The sequence below is a fragment of the Protopterus annectens genome, chromosome 2.part0 (genome assembly GCF_019279795.1).
Source record: "Protopterus annectens isolate FY-2018-M chromosome 2.part0, PAN1.0, whole genome shotgun sequence".
Taxonomy (NCBI): domain Eukaryota; kingdom Metazoa; phylum Chordata; order Ceratodontiformes; family Protopteridae; genus Protopterus; species Protopterus annectens.
Window position 1 is genome coordinate 1,135,787,936 of NC_056728.1, and position 23,148 is coordinate 1,135,811,083.

General features: G+C 40.2%; 1 protein-coding gene across 2 annotated transcripts in view; it reads left to right on the top strand.

Moving 5' to 3' along the window:
- The window catches only part of LOC122793375 (methylthioadenosine phosphorylase), a 1,037,156-nt gene that overhangs the window by 642,857 nt on the left and 371,151 nt on the right, over positions 1 to 23,148 (top strand). For both annotated transcript variants that reach the window (XM_044061328.1, XM_044061329.1), the window contains exon 4: positions 8,751 to 8,918. In XM_044061328.1, the coding sequence (XP_043917263.1) occupies positions 8,751 to 8,918 (168 nt within the window). The remainder of the gene's footprint in view (positions 1 to 8,750; positions 8,919 to 23,148) is intronic.

Consider the following 23,148-nt stretch of genomic DNA (forward strand, 5'->3'; position numbering starts at 1 on the left):
AGCTGGTAGAGGGATTTTTGGAGGAAGAGGAGGAGTTTTGTCTTTTTAGAGTTGAGAATAAGTTGATTGTTAGATAGCCACGATTCAGTAAGGTTGAAGGATTTTTGTGTAATGATTAGTAGGTCAGAAGGGGTATCAGCAAAAGAGATACACTCCAGGAACCAACAAAGCTCTAGCTACAAGGCTGTTTTGCAGATTGCAGGTAGCCTTGGGGCGTAGATGAGGAATCCTAAGATTAAAATTATTGAAAGGACATTTGATAATTATTTCTTAAGCCTTTAAAGAATTTTAGAAGGAGCTGTATCGAGAAGAGACACTGCAGTAGTTAGGGCAGTGGGAGTTTGAGTGCATATTTGAAGGACTAAATGTAAAGTAATTAACTATGATACAGTAGGAGAGTTTAGTTGCTCCAGTTACAGTGAAGGAATTGAAGAGGGCATCAGAGAAAAATGCAAGACCCCTGGATCAGACTTTTCAAAGGTGTTGACAAGCCTTTTATTAAGGACTACTTATATATATTGCAAACAACATCCTTTGTGAAAGTCATTCATATATTTACGAAACGGAATTAATCTTGATGATTCTCAAGCCAAGCAAATGCCCTTAGAAGTCTGTGCTTGTAAGACAGTTGAAAGATAGGGTGTGTTTGTAAGATAAGCTATGCCAATGCTATACTATAGATGAGTATGTCATGCTGACTGGAAGTTGAATGTTTTTGTTGGCAGAATTGCCCCCTTCTCCCAAACTTGGTCCGTAAAGGTTACTCATGCTTTATGTAAAGGAAGCAGATATTTGACAGTATTGTAAAACCATTACTCTTGACAGAAAACACCAGTGCCTCAACCTGTCTGTTAACTATACTGGTATTTGATACTGAAAAGCATTCAGTAGTGGTTGTTGATGTTTTCTATTTAAGAAAGTTTAGGGTTCCCTGGATGAATTTGTCAATGTAATATGAAGCCTTCACCAAGTAGATATGTCAGTCAAGACTGGAGACTGATTCTCCAAAGCCTTTCATCTTGAAAGAGGGACAAGGCAAAGATTCCCCCTGTCCTTGAGTTGAACAAATGCCTTTTCCAGACATTTAAAACCTAATCGCTTATCATGTGCAGATCTTTGTAATATACTTTAGGTGATGCAGAGAGGCAGTTGTGTCCATTTCTGAAGTTGATTACAAAATTTAGAACCTTCTAGGCTACAAATAAAATAAGGTAAAAACATGCGATATCCATAAACTTTTAGCCATCACTAAGGCTAAAGACAGGGATTACTATTTGTATGGGGCCATACATTGCTGGAATATGAGTGCCAGTAACATCAAATTTACAGGAAACAGTCAGGCAAACATAGTTGCAGCTAAAATCAACATGTGTTACATTTATAACCTCTTGGGAAGATCTAGAGTTTAGTTTCAACAGAAGATGTAAACTGTTCAAATCTCTTTATTGCCTTAAGAGCTTTGTTTCTCTTGTAATTCCATTGTCTTCTCCAGAATGCATTCTGAAAGAGCTAACAACAATTAGTTTGATTTTATCTGAGTATAAACAGTACAGAATATATTTGGATAAGCTGATTCTCCTAGGGAAGCTGGCTGGACTGGTCCTGGGGTCCCAGAAATAGAAATTTATTTAATGGCCTCTGCACTTATGTTTTTGCAACCTAAATGGAATTGGTTATGATGTAGTGTGGAAAGATGTTAAGCATGTCATTTCAAATTGATTAAGAAGTTTGTGCAATGCATATTATAAGGGTATTCGAAGACGAGATTATTCATTACTTATTACTAGGAAGGCATTGAACAAAGGTAGAACAGATTTTTTTTTAGTTCACTAACTGTGCATCTGGTATGTGTAAATTATTATTGGTTATTTCCTGAGAGCATGACAGCTGCTGCAGAATGCCTGACATGCTTATCTCAAACAATGATCCACAGTACACCAACCCATCCCTTCATCCCCCCACCCCACTCCCCCAAGATTTACTCAGTTATTGCTGACCTTGTTCTGCCTTATTTTAAATAGCTCAATATTCTTTTTTTTTATAGTTCACACAAGAAATATTTCTTGGTAAGCTGATGTCATTCATTTTATTGTCTTGTGCATTAGATGATTAGGTAGATGAGACAAAGGAAGTCACAAGGATTAAAAAGTGTAGACATTGTTGTATGATTAAAGCTACTGCTGGTTTATAAAAAAAAAAAAAAATTGTGAAATAATGATTAGTGTCTTTGAGGCATTTTATCTGATGTACCAGATAACAATGTGACACCCCACCACTAGCAACAGTAATCAAAGAGCCTCAATCCTCACCACTAGCACCAGTGGGGGACGAACATTGGAAAGAATGAGAAGTATACACAGAGTAAAGTGCAATTTCCCTTAAGAGCATGCAGAGACCACAGTCAGTCTGGGGCTGATTTCTCCCTCTTTCTCCAGATCCCCAATAGGACTCCCCACTGGCACAGCTAGAGTTGAGATCTCAGCTGAGTGACCAAGCCAAGACCTCCAGCAACCCTCTCTGTCCAACTAGAGCTTTGTGTCCCTGCCCAGGTAGCTGACACACACACTATTTGAGGTTTGATTTATACACACGCACACACATGGGAAAGGCTGGCACAGGGTTTACTAGCTATACCTCCTTCTGCCCAGATTGTAAGGTAGTTTCCCCTGCCACCAGTCATTCCTTATCAGCTACTTTAAGGCCCTTAACAAATGGTGTCCAATCTTACTGTGTAATGTTACTGTTAATCCAAATGGTAGTTTGACCAAGAGCAAGGCTATTAGAAATGGCCCACAGTGTCATCAAATAATTATTCAAGTAATCTCCGTGGTATCCCCTAAGTCTCAAAACAACCCACTAAAGTGTAGTGGGTCTAAAAACAAAACAGTGTAAGAAAACTTCTCTGTGAGGAAGATTTTCATTCCATATATTTCTAGTTAATCAATGTATATTAATCAGATCAGACAATAGTAGTAGAAGTAGCAACGTAAACTTGTCAAGTCAAAAAGTAATAATAGAAAATATATAATTCTACAGTATTACTAAGTATTCGAAAGTAATCCAAGCAAGGCAGGCAGTCTGTTTCCAGTCGAAAATCCTTTATTAAATCCTTTATTAAGTACACAGACAAGCGATCCAAGTAAAACAAAAATAGAGTAATAATTTCCTTACAAGCTTTCTAAATATATATATACTTTTTATCAGGCATGGGAGTGGTTTATTGTGCTGTAAAACAAAGTGTTATTGGTACACATGTTAAATTCACATCCCTTCCCCCATCAGTGTGACATTCGAGCTGGTCCTGCCCTACCTAGTAGCTGTCATAATAATATATAGCCCTAATGTACTTTAATGGTACATCTTATTTAACCAAATTATTAAGTAGATTATTAAGTCTGTGATTTTATACAAGGCAATATACTACATGGCTGGAAATATATCAACCTTAGTTCATTTTGCGATCAAAAATTATATATAAATATATACATATACATTTTGCATGTAAAAATCAGTTTCTATTTTCATAACCTATTGTTAACAAAGATCGCTTTCGTCCTTCTAGACTTCTTCAGGTCTGTGTACAAGCACCCTAAAAACCTATATAATTGTATAATTAGTTAGTATTGTTATTACCATCATTTTGAATAAAGTGGAAAAAAGAGAAACAGAAAAAAATTTCAAATGATTTAAAATGGTATTTAAAACCAGTTTGTAGAAAAAAATAAAATACAATTAGTCATGTAAACAATATGGCAATTTTCTAAGTTCCAGTGCACTTTTAATTGAACAGTAATAGTTTAGTCTAGGCTTTCTAAAAGAGTTCAGCTTTAATTGCCACATGAGTTCATGTTTCTCCAGAATATTCGGGATGTCTCCTTCAAGATCACCCATGTCTATGCGATCCAGGATCTGGAACTTAAAACCTGTGTATCTTTTATGAAGGGAAAGGTGTACTAATTATACAATTATATAGGTTTTTAGGGTTCTTGTACACAGACCTGAAGAAGTCTAGAAGGACGAAAGCGATCTTTGTTAACAATAGGTTATGAAAATAGAAACTGATTTTTACATGCAAAATGTATATGTATATATTTATATATAATTTTTGATCGCAAAATGAACTAAGGTTGATATATTTCCAGCCATGTAGTATTGCCTTGTATAAAATCACAAACTTAATAATCTACTTAATAATTTGGTTAAATAAGATGTAGCATTAAAGTACATTAGGGCTATATATTATTATGACAGCTACTAGGTAGGGCAGGACCAGCTCGAATGTCACACTGATGGGGGAAGGGATGTGAATTTACCATGTGTACCAATAACACTTTGTTTTACAGCACAATAAACCACTCCCATGCCTGATAAAAAGTATATATATATTTAGAAAGCTTGTGAGGAAATTATTACTCTATTTTTGTTTTACTTGGATCGCTTGTCTGTGTACTTAATAAAGGATTTTCGACTGGAAACAGACTGCCTGCCTTGCTTGAATTACTTTCGAATACTTAGTAATGCTGTAGAATTATATATTTTCTATTATTACATTTTGACTTGACGAGTTTACGTTCGCTACTTCTACTACTATTGTCTGATCTGATTAATATACAGTGATTAACTAGAAATATATGGAATGAAAATCTTCCACACAGAGAAGTTTCTTATACAAATAATTATTCAAGTACTCTCAGAACTTAAATAGGTCTCACAAATATCAGCCACAATGAAAGGTTTAAATATATTTAATTACAAATAAAAAGAACAAGAAAATAATAAATAATCACAGTTGCATCAGAGTTCGAAATCACAGGAAATATCAGGACGTCTCAAATAAAGAAAACGTCTAAGCTATACTTCACTATATTCCTGACTGTATCTAAGAGAAATTACTGTACTCTAGTTAACTTACTTACTGAGCAGCAAGCAGGGAGATGTGGGGAGTGGATGTTCTTGTCAAGTCAAAGACAAAATGCAAAATGCTCCGTCTCTCTCTCTCAGATTCTACTTAAATTAATATTTCAAATATTACTGCCAGGTAGCCTGGAGCATGACATCACTTCTTGCCATCTGACTATCCCAGTCGAAAACCCCTACTGTAGCATTTAGCATCTACCTTTGAAAATACATAGACCTCAGATCTTTTGGCAAATGGTGGAAGTCATAAAATGATTTACATTCCTCCACATTTAAAAACAGTACAAAAAACTTCTACTTCTATACCTTGTCTCCTGTTGCACTGAAACTGAAAGACAGCATCTCAATCTCAGCTATTCTTCTGAAGTTAACTTATTGTGTTGCAGATTCACTTGTTAATATATATATATATATATATATATATATATATATATATATATATATATATATATATAAACAGTTACAATAGTGTATATACATTTCTGCTCAGTACTTTACAGATTACCTCTTCAGCACACGTCTGTACAATGTGACGTACAGTTCTAATACATCTGCAATACAAGCATCTTATATGAAGCATGTTGACATTCACAAATGATATATAATTTGCAAAATTACAGATGGCTGGGCTGGCAGTATCTTCTTTTGTTACAAACACTATTCCCTTAAGTGGTCTTATCAGTTTTGATATGTGCATGTGCGCACGCTTGTGTGTGTGTGTGTGTCTACACACACACACACACACACACACACACACACACACACACACACACACACTCTGGCTCCCTAACATTGGTCAGTCTGAGCTTAAATCGACCTGTGTACTGTCAACACACTTTGATTGACAACACAGATGGTGGACATGTCTATGAGACTGATAGTTCTCATGGCAGGAGAATGTACCCTTTCCTCTGGGGATTGTGCGATCTTGGAGTTACTGTATAATTAGTAGGGAGTGCAGGCGCACAGCCCTCCACATGGCCCCCTACAAAAACACTTTTTTTTCTTTTGCATGTCAACCTTTTTTGTGGGTGGGTGGGTGTGCTCACACACACACACACACACACACACACACACACACACACACGTGTGTTTGTGTGTATAAAGCAATGTTGTACTCTCTGGTTATATCTGAAATTATCATTCTGTAACTTACTGCAATGAGTTTCCTGTTTTTTATGAAACTCCACCCCTCCCCCAACACACACACACGTATGCATATTTTTTTTATTATTACCATTTGGCTATCCAATATTTTCCTTTCACTTTGTATACTGAATCAAGGAGTCTTGATCCCCATAATAAACTTAAAATAAAATAATGAAGAAGATGCATCAAACTTTTGTGCTTGCTTCCCTTATTAAAATTGTAGTGGTATGTCACTCTCATCAGTTGATATCCACAGGATTCTGGCTAGAGAAGTAAGGTCTAGGTGTGTAGCTGATGCCATTTAAACTAAAATGCACATACTTGGTCAGCTTGTTTGAGCAATCCAGTAGCTGAAGTAGCCTTTCAGCGTGGGTACAGTGTGTGGGGGTGGGTGGTGGTATTGTGAGAGAAGGGGAGGAGTAATCAGTTGAAAACATAATAATTCTTAGTAACCCTCGCTGTTTTTCTTCATCTTTAAGTAAACTACAGTAAATACCAGAATGGCTTAGTGTAATTAAATCCATTATTGATCTGGCTTGTACCTCAAGTTACTCATAAGTTAGCTATGTAACCATTGACGTGCCAGGATGAGGTTCATTTACCTAAGAAAAGACGATGGATTAGATGTGTTAGTGTGTTTATGCATGAAGGGCTGTGAATAACATAGATATTACTGGACACCAGGGATATGGAAGGCAGGCGGAGTCTTTAAGATGAGCGTGCCTATGCCATGCACATTCCAAGTGTCTTATTGCACTTGTAAAATGGGCGTTTTTTTACGTTTAATGAATGGCAATTATGTTTTGTAGTGTGTTTTAATGTAAATTAGTTCCAGTGCTCATGTTAACTAATTATTATGTAGGGTTGTAATGTTTTAACACTGCAGAATTTTGGTATGAAAATCTCAAGGTATTCATTTCAGGGACTCTCTTGTCAAACTGTTATTTAACATTGCACAATTCCGTTTGTAAATATAGTTACACATACATTTTCATAAACTGCTGTTTGTGCCCGGGTTGTACAGATTCAGGATCATAGTTCAGGTAGTGGCAGTCCATAGAGAGTAAGCTGAAAATTTGAACCCAAAATATGTTTTGGTGGAGTTATAGACATTTTGTGGAAACTACCTGCAGAGTCTTCTCCAAATTTTAGATCACTTAAAGTTGAGAGGAAAAATAGCTGCTAATTAAAGTTTGAAGGCTGTGAGAATGGATCTGTGACTGAATGTGAGGCCTAGGTGGCCTGCACTGATTTTTTGCTATGTACAGACACACTTGATGCAAAAGTAACTAGCAGTCTAATTGGATAGTTTTCCATTTTATATGAACACACGCACACACCTTTATAATCTAAAGGAACCAGAACATAATGTTATCCTTACAAAATGCAGTGAATGTACTAGAATATAAAGCAGCCTACCTCCTTCTTCTTCTTCTTCTTTTGGCTTTTCCCGGTTAGGGGTCGCCACAGTGGATCACCTGTCCGCTCATGACTGGCAGTGGAATTTTACAGTGTCGAGTTGCCAGCTCGGTGCCCAACCTTCCACGGAAGGCACACACATGCACGCACTCACGCCTAGGGCCAATTTAGAGTATCCAATCCACCTGCAAGCATGTCTTTGGGATATCTGAGGAAACCCATGCAACCACAGGGAGGACATGCAGACTCCACACAGAAGGCAACTCACCCAAGGATCAAACCGGAAAACCTCTTGCTGTGAGGCGGCAACGCTAACCGCTGCACCACCGCGGCCACCCATAAAGCAACTAACCACTGATAGTAAAGCAGTAAAAGGTTATGATGTTCTCTAATCTTGGCTTGTTTATTTGAGGGTGGTGGTAGTAGTTGTAGTTTTGTGGGGCAGTAACAGTTTGAAAGACTGTCAGTAAACTAAAATTTCAGGAGATGGGTTACAAACAGAGCAGCTCAGTTTTGTAGAACTTAGTTGTGATCATTATAAAGTGATCAAAACATGGATTGCAACAAAACAAATGATGCATTTTCACTCACTTGCCAAACATTGTCATTAGTAAGACATTGAGCACTGAAGTAACACACAGCAGTGTGCAAGAAATTATACAGATTCTGTTCAGTTACTTCTGTAAAGGAATTCAGACTCATCACCACAAAAAACTGACTTAGAGTGGAGAAAGAACACTTTAGGCACTATACAATGACAAGGAAGCAGCACACACAATTTTAAACGTATGCCAAAACGGCATACTGCACTGTACTGTTGAAAAAATAAATAAATACAGAGCAGAGATTGTTAGTGAGGAAGAAAATGCTTTGTTTTAATTAGTTTCACACTTCAGGCATACCTTCTCAATAACATTAATTGTGAAATCTGTTAACCTGTGGCATATTATTTTTGAAGTTGTATTTATTTCATAGTGGTTTGCTTTGATGTTTGTTGATTTGCTTACTGCTTTGTTTTGCTTTTCACACTTGTACTTGTGCATATGAGGAAGCCAGCAGAAGAACAGAAAGTGACAGTGATTTTAGAGAGGTTTAAATATGTCAAATTGCTAATTTTGATTTGCAGTCATGTTTAAACCACCAAAACTATTGTAATGTTCAATTTTATAGCAAGCACTGTACTGCAAATCTAATTTTTTTACATTTTTCTGTTACACGGTCCGGGTTTAAGAATATTGTAACTCAATAAACTTTTCCTTTTGCAGGCATGGAAGGCAACACACTATTTCACCAACTAATGTAAACTTCCGTGCAAACATCTGGGCCCTAAAGGAAGAAGGCTGCACTCATTTGTTGGTAACAACAGCCTGTGGTTCACTGCGAGAAGAGATTCAGCCAGGTGACATTGTCCTTATAGACCAGTTTATTGACAGGTATGCAGCCGTAATGAGCCATGTTGTGCAGATAGTAGTATAGGAACTTGATTGTGGAATCTCATAGTTACCTAGGTTTTGTTTGCTATTCTCCTTTCACCAGTTGTCCAGTGACGCTTCTGGGTTAGTATGGAACAGTATTTTCCATTTTTTCTAAAATGCAATACTTTTGATAAACTAGTCACTGTCTTGGCTTTGGGAATTCTGTCCCTTTTAATGCTCCGTTTTATCATTAAAAAATTGCAACCAGAAGGATACTGTATGTAACCCATAGAAAAATATAGAGAACATCGCAGAGGATTTTAAGAACTCCTTCCTTGAAGGAGCCAGGTTATGGAAACTGGGATGCTGAAATTTGAGAGACAGAGTGATCCCAGAAAATTGGTTCTTCCTATCTGTTAATATACAGAAGAGCTTCATGATCACAAAAGTAAGTTAGTAGGTGTTTAATTTTAGTTATTTTGTTTTTGGTTAATTTGTTTAAATCAGTTTGCTCATTTGCTACTGTTGTATTAAAAAAAAATACACTTTATGCATCGACACTTAGGTAGGGGTAAACTACTCCCGGCGCCATAAAGCCTGCTCTTCAAATTTTCCCTTAGAACTAGCCAGATGTTCTTCGTCTTCCCTTGCTGCAGTCCTGACTATTGGGTATAGTCCGCGTCCCAGTCGGCCCGAATACCAGAGTATAGGGCGGCGCCGGTCATGGCGCCTTAGACTGACGTCAGTACGTCAGGGTACTAATGCGCATGACCGACGTCATTTCCTCAGTCTTTTTTGCCGCATGGTCCGATGCAGAAGCAATTTTGCGAGTGCAGGTTGGCGTTCTGAGATTTTCCAAACCGGAGTTTCAGACCGAAACAGAGTTGGCTAAGTGGGGAACATTTTGGTTTTTCCTGCCTCAGTATTTAACCGGATGTCAGAAAAAGTGAATAACTGTATTTCTTGTGGGAAGCAGATAACGCATAGGGATTATCATACATTGTGTATACCTTGTTTAGGGCCTGAGCACGAGGTTGTTGGTTGCCGCTCTTGTGCTAGATTTAACAAGCGCACTATTAAGAGGAGGCTTGATTGTGCTAGGTTAGTGTTTGGGAAGCGTTGTAATTATAATATGCCGCCGGATGCGCCCGCTTCCAAGAAGCGCAAGGACTAAACAGTGAAGCCTAGGGGTGAGGAACCGCAGTCCCGGACGTCGGTTCTTTAGAAGGCTCAGGGAGCCAGACGTTTTGCCGGGGGTCTCTATGGAGACTCAGGCAGATACTTTACTGTTACAGGATGTGCCCTCTCAGGAGGTAGGCCAGCCTGAGGGGCTTCTCAGGTAACTGTTCTTCCCTCTCTTCCCAAGGTAGTTAGGGCCTCTCCTTCTGTTGCCAAAGCTTCTTTAGAGGTAGGCCAAGTTCAGCTTCTGTGGGGGCTTCTCCTAGCATTTCGGCTCTGTGCCTAAGAAACATATGCTTAAAATGGCAGAAGATTTGATTACTCTGATTAGAGGTTCTATGCCCCGCCTGATAAGAGGCCTAGGGTGGAACAGGAGTTTGATAGTTTTGAACAGTGTTCACAGGCTTCAGAGTCTTCTGTGGAAGACTTGCAAGAGTTTCCTGCTTATTCTGATTCTGATGTGGATGATTCCACTCCTACAGCTTCTCCTCCTGAGGATTTTTCATTTTCAGAGACTCTTCACTCCATGAGGGAGCACTTTAAATGGGAAGGCCAGGATTACTCTGATTCCAGGAAAAGGCTTAGGGAATTCTTGTTTCTACCCCAGCATAGGCCCTTAGCTATTCCTCCTGTGTTGAATGTGGTGGAGGATGTTTTTGCAGAGGCTTCCCTGAACCCTGACTCCTTGCCTCCTGCTCCTGTTAAGCCTGATAGGTATTATAGGGTGCCCGAAGCTCATAAGTATTTGTTTAAGAGTCCCAGGGCGGACCCAGAAACTGTTTCTCAGGGGCCTAAAGGTGTTAAAGCTTCTGTGGTTAAAAATCCTGTACCCTCTGATAAAGAGGCAAGGGCTTTGGATAGGTGGGGTAAGAAAGTATATACTTCTTCCACTCTAGCCATGAGGGCGTTGAATTGTCAGTTTCATATGCTGAAATATCAGAATTATCTCCTTTCACAATTGAAATCTAAGGTGGATGCTTTGGCGGAAGGTATTGAGTGTAAAGAATTGCTGGATTTGGTTCATGTGTCTGAACAAGTGGGTAAGCATTCTTTGCAGTGTGGTTTTGATGCTGTTCAGGCCTCCTCGAGGGTGGCTGCTACTAGTTCTGTTCTTCGCAGACATGCCTGGTTGAAGGATCAGAATTTAGCTGAGCATGTTAAGACCAGGATTTTGGATGCTCCTTTACAGTCTGATGTGTTGTTTGGACCGCCTGTGGAAGCAGTTTTAAAGAAAATGGAGGACAAAGCTAAGTCTATGCAGACTGTTAAAGATTTTTGCAGGTGCAGCCTCAAATTTAGTAGAAATTGGCCTGCTAAGGGGTGGACATATCCTGCTTATGGTTCCCAGTCTAGGGGTAGGTCTAGACGTGGTAGGGCAGGGCTCAAGGTTCGTTTAGGCCTAGATCAGACAGTTCACCTGCTCAGACTTCTGGTGAGGGCAGGGTCAGTCCTTCGTAAGCAGAACCAATGACCTGCCTTTTCAGCTGCCAGTGGACTCAGCTCCTTTGGGAGGAAGATTGTCTCTTTTCAAAGAAAATTGGGATTTAATCACTCAAGACAGATGGGTGCTGGATATCATTCATCACGGTTACAGATTTTATTTCCACTCAATGCCCCCTTTCAAAGGCATGCCAGATGTTCCTCCTCCACAAAGAAAAGAGGCTCACAAGCAAGTTTATCAGTTACTCCAGATAGGGGCCATTCAGCCAGTCCCTGTATCAGAAAGGGGCTTATTTTATTCTCGCCTGTTCCTAGTACCAAAGAAGGGGAACACGTGGAGACCAATTCTGGATTTATCTATCCTCAACACTTATCTGGACATTCCCAAGTTCAAGATGTTGACGTTACAGCAACTGTTACCTCTGCTGGGCAAGGATCACTGGATGGTAACTTTGGATCTCAAGGAAGCCTACCTTCATGTGCCTATAAGGCTAAGTTGCAGAAGGTATAACTGGAGATTTTCATTATCAGTTCTCTGCATTGCCCTTTGGCTTATCTACTGCCCAGCAGAGTATTCACAAAGGTTCTGGCTCCAGTGATAGCTTACTTCAGGCTTCAAGGCATTCAAATCTATCCTTACTTGGACGACTGCCTGATTCTGGCTCAAGAAAAGGAAGACCTTCTACAGCATCTGGAATATGTCATAGCAGTGCTAAGATGCCTAGGGTATTCCAGAGCGAAATAAAGTCCAGTCTAGTACCCTCTCAAGACATGTGCTTTCTGGGTGTGAGACTGAATACAGCAGCCCAGATGGCCTTTTAACCCCGGACAAACAAAAGAGTCTGTCACTTTACTTCCATCAACTATCTCATCAGTCCGTGCTGACTGCAAGGACAGTCCTTCAAGCATTAGGGTTCATGGCATCTTGTATTCTGGTGCTTCCCAATGCCAAACTGCATATGAGGAAGCTGCAATGGTATCTCAAAAATGTATGGACACAGCACTGCCAAGATTTCGACACTGTCATTCACATAATACCTTGCCTTCAAAAGGAATTCTTGTGGTGGGCTCAGGAATGTCACCTAAACAAGGGACTCTCTGTGACCCGCCAGAGGCGAGTCAGATTTTAACGACAGATGCCTCGGACACTGCTTGGGGAGCTCATCTAAATGGAAAGTGGATACAAGACAAGTGGCCTGCCAGACTACAGCATCTACATATCAACATGAAGGAGATGTTAGCAGTCCAGTTTGCATTGATGGCGTTCAAGGAGTTACTTCTTCCAGGGCAGGTGTTGATTCTAACAGACAACACAACTGTCATGTGGTACATCAACAAGCAAGGGGTGACACCTTCTTATCCTCTATGCAGGCAAGCAATGATTTTATGGGAGACTGCTAAGCCTGCAACTGACTCTTCAGGCAAGGTTTCTGCCAGGAGCACAGAACTCCCTAGCAGATGTATTACAGACAAATCATGGATCCCCACGAGTGGAAACTGGATCTTCATGTATTTCAGAAATTGACAGTGTCATGGGGAACTCCAGACATAGATCTGTTCGCTTCTCCACTAAACCACCAGCTGCCAAAGTATTGCACAAAGGGGTTTCATCACACAGCTTGGAAAGTGGATGCTCTGTCTTTCAGTTGGAAAAACCTTCATGTCTATGCCTTTCCACCTCTGCCTCTTCTTCCAAAGGTATTATTAAAGGTCAGACAAGACAGGCCAAGGATGATTTTGATAGCTCCAGATTGGCCTCGGCAGCACTGGTACCCACTTCTAAGGAGTCTTGTAAACAAGCCTCCATGGCCTTTACCTCTGATTCCTCATCTGTTATCTCAGAAGGACGGTCATCTGCTCAATGTCAAGCTTCAATCTCTTCATCTCACAGCTTGGCATATTCTGTGTTGAAGCACAGCAGGTCTCAGCTTCCTCAACAAGTTTTAAATGTGATTATGGAAGCTAGAAGGCCTAGTACTAGAGAAAAATGGAAGAGATTTTTATTTTGGAGTACAGCAAAGAATTTGGAGATTTCAGAGCCTAATTTGAGTGTGGCTCTTCAATATCTTACTGAATTATTGGACAAAGGTTTGTCCTTCTCTTCCATAAAGATTCATGCTGCAGCAATTTCAGCTCACTATGATTGTGACCCACCTTTGTTTTCGCATCCTTTGTTCAAGCAGTTTCTTAGAGGGGCAAAGAATATAAGACCCCGTAGAGCTCCTACTCCTGCTTGGGATCTCAATTTTGTGTTGGAAAAACTTACTCTACAACCTTTTGAGCCTGCAGCTACTGCTGAATTGAAATATTTGTCATGGAAGACTGCTTTTCTGTTGGCTATTACTTCTGCAAGAAGGGTGTCTGAGTTGCAGGCCCTTATGGCAGTAGAGCCCTTTTGGTTTTCCATAAGGACAGGGTTTCATTACGCACTAATCCTTCCTTTATGCCTAAGGTGGTTTCTAGTGTGGCTTTAAACCAAACTATTCATTTGCCTACTTTTTGCAGATCCTCAAAATAAAGGGGAAAAGATTTTGCACACTTTAGATGTACACAGGCAATTGCGTTATTATTTGAGCAGGACTAAAGATTTTAGGCAGTCTCAGCAGTTACTTGTTTCTTTTGCTTTGAGTTCACAGGGCAAGCCTGTGTCAAAACAAACTATTTCTAGGTGGATTGGCTTTTGCATTGCATTTTGTTATTCCCATCATGGCAAAGAGGTTCCAGCTGGGATTAGGCCTCATTCCACTAGGGCTACTGCCACTTCAACAGCATTTCTAAGGGGTGGCAACTAAGGATATTCTGAAGCAGCTACTTGGAGTTCAGTGCATACTTTCTCTAGGCATTATCACCTGCCTATATACTCTAAGACTAGGGCTGGTTTTGCCACAGCTGTTTTACAAGGCATGTTGTCAGCTCCTGCTACTTTATAATTTGCCAGCCTCCTTACCTCTGCTTTGGGATTCTACCCAATAGTCAGGACTGCAGCAAGGGAAGACGAAGAACATAGTACAGTTTTGTACCTACCATAAATGTAGATGTTCGCTCCTTCCCCTCTGTGTTTCAGGGTGGTTGTGTAGGTGAGTTTACATGCTTATATTTTTGTATATATTGCTGTATATATTGTACATGTTTTTGGTGCAGGTTGTTTTGGGACTTGTCTTTTGGGTCTTCTGACATCTGGGGCAAGAAAAGACTGAGGAAATGACGCCGGTCATGCGGGCGCCATGACCGACGCCAGCCTTATACTCTGGTATTCGACTGGGACGCGGACTATACCCAATAGTCAGGACTGCAGCAAGGGAATCCTCGAACATCTACATTTATGGTAGGTACAAAACTGTACTTTTTTTAGTTTTAGCACTCAAATCTGTTTCTTTGAGCTCAGCACTTGTTCAGATCTCGTTGTAAGAACTAAATAAGCTACAAATTACTACAGCACTCAACTTTCCTCACTTGTCTAGAGGAAAACAGTTTTTAGTACTTAATAAATAAGCACCTATCCAGGCATGTCTAAGGGTCGGCTCATGGTGTTTTCTCCTGTCTACCTGATGAATCTGGGCATCTTGGGGCAATACAGCAGTTGCCTCATGTACACAGACAACCCTCTCCTCCTACCACCCAACACTGCAACCTGTGAGAGATGCACTTATATAGTCAAACTGGAAGGAAAGCTCTCTCCACCCAAGACTGGACTTAGACAGTCAAGAGGAGAAGGTAAACACTTGCACCACACCACACATATCACATAGTCCCTCAAAACCTACACCACCAAAACACACACATAGCAACACAAAACACACACCTACATTTGCAGAGGCTCTCAATAAAAATCTGCTCAAGCAGCTGAGACCTCCAAAGCAGAAACGCAAGCAACCTCCCAAATGACACATAGCCCACAAACTCAGTGTGCCACTCAACCACAGCCCATAAGGCATAACAACGTACCCAACACTCTAGTCATAGGTGACTCTATAGTCAGGCACACTGATGTTAGACTCACCAGGCTAAACAAGGAGAAAGTTATTATCAGCTGCTTGTCGGGTGCCAGGATCTGCCACATAACGCATGCACTCAGGTCACTCCACAGCAAGTACAGATATGACTGTTGGTGTGAATAACCTGAGATGTACCTCCCTGGACTACATGAAAAGAGACATGGAGGAGCTGTCTGATCTTGTAGCCCAGGCAGGTATGACCCTAGCCCTGAGTAACATCCTGCCATCACCCAGAATTATACCACAGTACAAGGACAAAATGATTGACTTCAACAATTGGCTAAGCTTCTGGTGTCGTTCTAAGGGGATCCAGTATCTGTCTGCCTGGGATGACATGATCAACAGACCACAATGCTTTGCCAGAGATGGCCTGCACCTGTCGCCCTTGGGATTCCAGATACTGGATAAGGCTCTTGCAACCCCTATAGTGCCTTTTTTAGGCAAGGTTCAAATGACAAATTTACCACTGTAACTGGCCGGTACAAGCAAGCAAATTCTGAGGGTAATGCTACTCAATGCTAGAAGTCTAAACCTGAAAATGCATTCACTCGAGGCACTCCTTAAAATGGAGAACATCGACATCTGTGCAGTGACAGAGACCTGGCTCAAGGCTCCAGAGAGCACCCCTGCATTACCAGGCTATAATTCATACCACATCTTTTGGCCACCTAACCTCGACCGAAACACTAAAGGCGTGTCCATATTCATTAAGGATATCCACATCTCCAGGGTAGTTGCTCAGCATAATGCATCCGAGATTATCCAAGTGCAACTAACTCTGGGCAAGACCGCAATCCGAATTTTAACTTGCTACATATCCCCCACCAGGATTCCCATTCCTCATTTCTTGATACACTGGAAAATATTAGGGTACAACCCAACAACCTAATAATGCCCTTTTTGAAATATAGGTTCATCAGCTATTAGCAATACATGAGCCATTATACTCTATTTGTATCTTTTGGATTTGTTCCAGTTGTGGAACTATCAGGCTTTGGCAGGGGTTAATATTGCTCTCACTATTTCGAAAAAATATATGTATATATATATATATATATATATATATATATATATATATATAAATGGGGCTTTCCACTGCTAATAAAGCCCTGTGTGGGATAATTACTATATGGTATATTCCTTTGGTCCACAATAATATGTTTTATTATTAATTGGTTGCTATTTAGCTAACTAAGGACAATATTTTATACCAACAACACCTTATATTTAAACATCATTTGGATATATCAAACAACGATGGATCTATCCAGTTTACTCAAAGGGCTTCATTCGGATAGGGATGATTTAGCCATTTTTGGCTTAATCAGTACACCAAATACTTCTAATGGGACTGTGCACTCCAACACTTGTGAAATAGAATTTCACAAACTTAATAAGAGCATGAGGGCCCTACGGGCCAACATTTGGCATGCCAAGTTATTTAAGGCATACATCACTAAGGACATTTCCCCTAGAGGCTTGAGGGTGTGTATTCAACCATTAGTGACAGAAGCTGACCCTACACTCATACAACAATGGGCAGAAGTGCAACATAAGGCATCCATGGATCTTGTCCAGACATTAGCCTCATATTATGACAGGACCATTGATAGGATAATTTCTGAAATTACAACCATATGTAATGATATTACCTAATTTGAAAATGATGAAGGATATAATCAATGTCTGAGGAAATTGAGCCAGGTCCTCTTAGTATTGGAACAACTAACGGAGAAAAAGACTAGGAAGTTTAATGGAGATGTCTCAGATTATGAGGCAGGTCACACATATGCAAACAGTAAACATGTCAGATTTGTACCCTCTAACAGGAATGTAAATAAAAGAGAGAGGCCATGCTCTATACTAAAAAAATCTATGACCTCCAGTGGTGAGGGATCAGGGGAAGAATCTTCCTCTGGACTGGAGTCTTATGCACAGAATGTCACAGATTCACCTACAGCCAAAAAAGTAACATGACTACCCCTTTAGGGTTAAACCAAAGCAGGGGGACATGAAACACAGGGCCGGAAAGCATGGAACAGCTACTCAGGCTAATGGTAAAGAAGTAATACTGAACAATGTAATAAATATCTCTTCTGTTGATCTTTCACCTTCTCATGTCAATTTACTAAATAAAGGACTGAATTTTATAGCAGGCTTTTTTGTGCCTGAGGATACTTTTGCACAGGATATATCATCCTTTTGTAGATGTCTTAATCTGAAACTGTTCTTCCATACAGCATCTGACTCACAACCACAATCTGGATTCAAATATCATAAGTCTAGCTTCAGTCCACCCATACATCCTACTGTCTTTATGTTCCAAAATTCGATCCTCAAAGATCTACACTTTAATTTTATGGAACATAAAATCTAATAATCTATCCAAACAGGAGATGGACATGGTACAGGAATTGGGTAAGAACAAAGATATAGTCATTTTGCCAGCGGACAAGGGTGGTGCTATTGTGATACAGGATATGATACAATATCAAGAAGAAGCCATGTGACAACTTTTGAATAAACGACATTATGTGTGTGTGTGTGTGTGTGTGTGTGTGTATATATATATATATATATATATATATATATATATATATATATATATATATATATATATATGGTATGTGACCCCACCAAAGGTTTTAAGGAACAGATCAATGGTTTTCGTCTTGCCAGAGAAGAGGGCATTATTACAGATGACACTTTACACCACCTTACAGTTAGGGATTCCTTTAGTCAATACATCTACTTTTTACCGAAAATTCACAAAAATATGCAAAATCCACCAGTAAGACCTATCGTTTCTGGCAGAGGATTCATTACAGAACCACTCTCCCAATTCCTGACACTACATCTTAAGCCCCTACTTATACACGTAAAAGCTAGCATGCAAGACACCACGGAATTTTTGAGGATCATTTCAGACATGCAATTGGAGGCTGGGTGGCTTATGTGTACTTTGGATGTTTCTGCATTGTACACTAGTATTCCTCATTGGGCGGACTTGGAGGCTCTTGAGTACTGGCTTACAAAGACCGAGCTATACCCACCGGGTTTTAACACATTTTTGGTCTGCTTAACAGAACATGTCTTAACTAAAAATGTGTTCTATTTTCAGGAATCATGTTATTTACAATTGAATGGTACCGCTATGGGAGCCTCCTTTGCCCCATATATGCCAATCTCTTCATGGCCTATATCGAAGAACAGCTCATTTATGATCAGGCCCATAACATCTATTTTGAAGAGATCGACATATGGAGGAGATACTTGGATGATTGCTGGTTGGTATGGAGATCTGATAGCATTTACTTTAAGGGTTTTGTTGAATACCTCAATCAGAACAAATGGGGGATTGAGTTTACGGTCTCTTTTGATACCAATAGCATCACATTTCTTGATGTATTGGTAACACGGAACACTGACCATACTCTTTCTACTGAAGTTTATAGAAAATATCCACAATTTAACTCCTTACTCCATGCCAGCAGCTTTCATCCATCTCACATATGCAGAAACATTCCAGAGTCACAATGTCTAAGAATCAAAAGGATTTGCTCAGATGCTAATACCCATCATATATATGAGGAAGATCTTGTTGACAGATTCAAACAGAGAGGGTACAAAACAGGGGACATACACCGAGCCAAACATTGGGCAGCTGAACATGACAGGTCTGGGTTATTGCAATACAAGGACAAACTGGTGCAACAGAATACACCCATCAGACTTATTACCACTTATGGGAGGAACACAAATACTAATATTGTACGCAGACACTGGAACATTCTATTAGCCGATACTTGGCTTAGGGATATTGTCGATGAGACGTGCCATTTTTCCTTTAGAAAAGGAAAACATTTAGGCTCACATATGAGTCATTACAAACATATAGGCACCCCAGATACACACTCCACACAAACAACTATAGAGGGTAGGGCTCTACAAGGATGTTTTCCATGTGGACACTGTAGACATTGCAAAAGTATCTTCAAAACAAGGGAGTTTTCAAGCAAGAACAGTGGCCAAATATTCAATATTAATTTTTTTGCCAATTGTCAGTCAGAATGGCTAATATATTTGGCTACATTCAGTTGTTCTGCTTTCTGTGTTGGCCAAACCTCTAGACCATTCAGGTTTAGAATTTTGGAGCACCTGAGTGATGTTAGGATCAAGAGAATAAGCACTGCATTATACAAAAACACTGAAATATCCCAGAGCTAATTTTCATTTCACCATCATAGAGAAAATTCAGGGTAATAACAAGAACAAATCAGGTTGGCACCAATTACTTAACAACAAAGAGAAGAAATAGATTGTTAATCTAGGGCCACTATTTCCTCCAGGACTAAATGAGTATTTTTAACATGTTTATATCTTTATAAAAGTGTAATGTCTTATATAACCTCCATGTGGGCCAATTACTATATAAAGGGGAATGTTTTTACAAGCATTTGATACACTGATGAAGGCTTTGTAATTTTTCAGCCAAAGTCAGTAAAGTCACTGTTTTGCTGGCTCTTGCTTTTTTGCATCATACCAAGTACTTTTGGAGCCGTGCAGCTACCATACTTGCAGGGTATTTCCACTGAAAACTACTCATGTACCAACTCTTTTAATCAATTTTTTCTGGAATTCATAAATTCCAATGCCTTGGATCAACTTATCCACATCCCTACCAGGGGCAGCAATATCCTAGACCTGGTCTTTACCAACATGGGCGACCGGTGTTCCACACCAGAGGTCAGTTCCTCGGTCAGATCCGACCACAAGCTAATCACCCTAGACATCCACATCCCACCCCCACCCCCATTAGGGAAACCACTGTAAAAAATTTCTCCAAAGCCAACTTCACGCTTCTTAAGACAGAAGTGGCAAACTTCACAACACCCATGCAGACGGACAATAAAGGTACGACTGCTGAATCCTACACAAATGCACTTTATAAGCACTTACACGAGTGCATGGATCGTGCTATCCCTAACAGAACCAAGATGTATTCCTCCAAAAAAGGAAGCCAATCTGGTGGTCCCCTGCCATAAACAAACTCTACAACAGAAGAAAGAAACTGTTGCAAAGAGTCAAATCCCATGATTGGAGGAACTCCCTGGTCAGCCTCAGTAAGAAGCTGAGATCCCTCATAAAATCCTTCAAAGCTAGTTACGAAAACAAAATCACCACTGATTCTAAAGACAGCCACAAATCATTCTATAGCTATGTCAAGAATCTCAGTGGCAACACTCAGATCTGCTCTGAGTTACAGCACAATGGCACTAAATATACAGAACCAACTGATATTGCCGACATCCTGGCAGATAGGTTCATTGCTAACTTTACCTCCCCTCACCCCCTATAGGGCCCATCTCTATACCGGAAGAATGTAACGTTCCTGTAATCACAGCTGCACAGGTAAAAACCACGCTCTCCAAAGCCAAGAACACAGCATCCATGGGACCTGACAACATCCCAGGCTGTGTTGTCCATGAACTACAGAATGAACTGGCACCCCACCTAAGCACCATGTTCAATCATAGCCTCACCTCAGACTTTGTGCCTGCTGAATGGCGCACAGCGATGGTTGTCCCACTCCGCAAAGGGGGAGCCACCATGGACCCCAGAAACTACCGCCTCATTAGTCTAACGACCCTGATCTGCAAGACCATGGAATGTATCATCATGGAACTTATAAACAAAGACATTGGTAATCTCCAAACTCTGAACCCCACCCAATTCGGGTTTGTAAAAGGCAGATCATGTCTCCTAAACCTGATAGACTTCTTTGAAGCAGTCAACAAAGCCATAGACGAGGGTAGGTGGTTCACACAGACTATCTAGATCTCGCCAATGGCGTTTGACACCATCCCCCACTCTGGAATTATAGATAAACTCACTAAACTAGGTATAAATCCCTATGTCACAAGATGGGTTGCCAGCTGGCTCACTGACAGAACCCAAACTGTGAAAGTAGCAGACTCCAAATCCGATTTCAGACCAGTGACTAGTGGAGTACCACAGGGTTCAGTCCTGGGTCCTCTCCTGTTTAGTATCTACTTTTCAGAAGTACAGGCTAACAGAGAAGGTCTTTGGCTAAGGGAGTTCTCAGATGACTGCAAACTAGGAGCCATAATCGAAACTCCTAATGACGTGGGCATCCTACAAAAGGGCCTCACTGAGACAGATGCCTGGTGTCAAAGCCATGGCATCAAGCTCAATGCCAAAAAGTGCATTGTCATCCCCTTTGGTAAAAACTTTGTACGCATGAGCTACCACATAGGTGGTAGTGTGCTTAACACCGAAAGTGTGATAAGAGACCTTGGGACACAGGTGGACAGTAGTCTCTCCTTTGATAATCACATCACCACAGTAGTCAGGAAATCCTTCTACGTGGCACACTCCATCACAAAAGGTTTCTTATCCAGGAAAAAAGAGGTAATTGTTCCCCTCTTCTCTTCACTCATTAGACCCATTATAGAATATGACGTCCCTTTTGGTATGTACCTCACAAGACATCTACAACAACTGGAGGGGCCGTAGAAATACCTCACAAAGAGGATTGCCGGCCTCAAACAGATGCCCTACGCAGACCATTTCAAAAAACTCCAACTTTACTCTGTCGCATATCGCCTTCTCAGAGGTGATCTCTGCCTAACATACAAAGCTATGTCAAACATAGAGCTGTTGGACATGCTCCACTCAAAGAAATCCCAATCCCTCTGAGCTACATGCTCTAGGGACCTAAACCTTGTCACCGCAATAAACAGAACTTGCTGGAGGGATAGATTCCTGTCCCAGAGACTTCCCATACTCTGGAACAAACTACCTATCTACATCAAACAAAGCTCCTTCGCAGTGTTGAAGAAAAATTTTGATGATTGGATGGGAAATAGGAAATTCATCCTGGGGATCAGCTCTGTGGCTCTGCTCGACAGGGGCACAGGAAAATACTTTTCTTGGGTGGCAAAAGCCAGGGTTTCTTTTTGGCTAGGCTTATATAGGCCCTGGGGCCAGTAGCCTAGTTACCTACCTATAAACCTATGTGTAACAGCAAACTTAAAAAAACACAAAGGTTTTAGCTGTTTCTGATTTTTTACCGAAGCAGTCTGGTTTGTCTCAATGAAATATCAATACTGGCATGGTGCTGTCACACAGCCGTTGTGGTAAGGTACTTATTTTATTTCCTTAATAAAGACATGTAGACTGAGGTCTGTGAGCAGTGCTATAATTTTATTTTTGTCAGATTTTGAGATATTCCATATGCAAGTTAAAAATCCCTCTTAATGTGCAGCTTGGGGAATTTTGTTTAACTGTGATCATTTGATAAAAGTTCTTATTTAAGTCTAAACAGTTCAGGTTTTCATTGTCGTATTCTCTATTTATTCCTTAAATGCTTGCATTATTAAGAGTAATGAATTTGCAGCATTACTTGCTGATAAGATTCAATATGTGGATGGGACTTTATGCATTGCATTTGTTTTGTGCATGTGATGGTTGGCTGTATGTCAGCCCTTAGTTCTTTAGTCTGGTTAAACTTCTGGATAGTTGATCTTATTAAAAAAAAAAAAAAAAACTTGAGACAAAATTTTTTGGTTTTCTTGTGGCGCCACAACATCTTTATTGAGAATATGTTGATG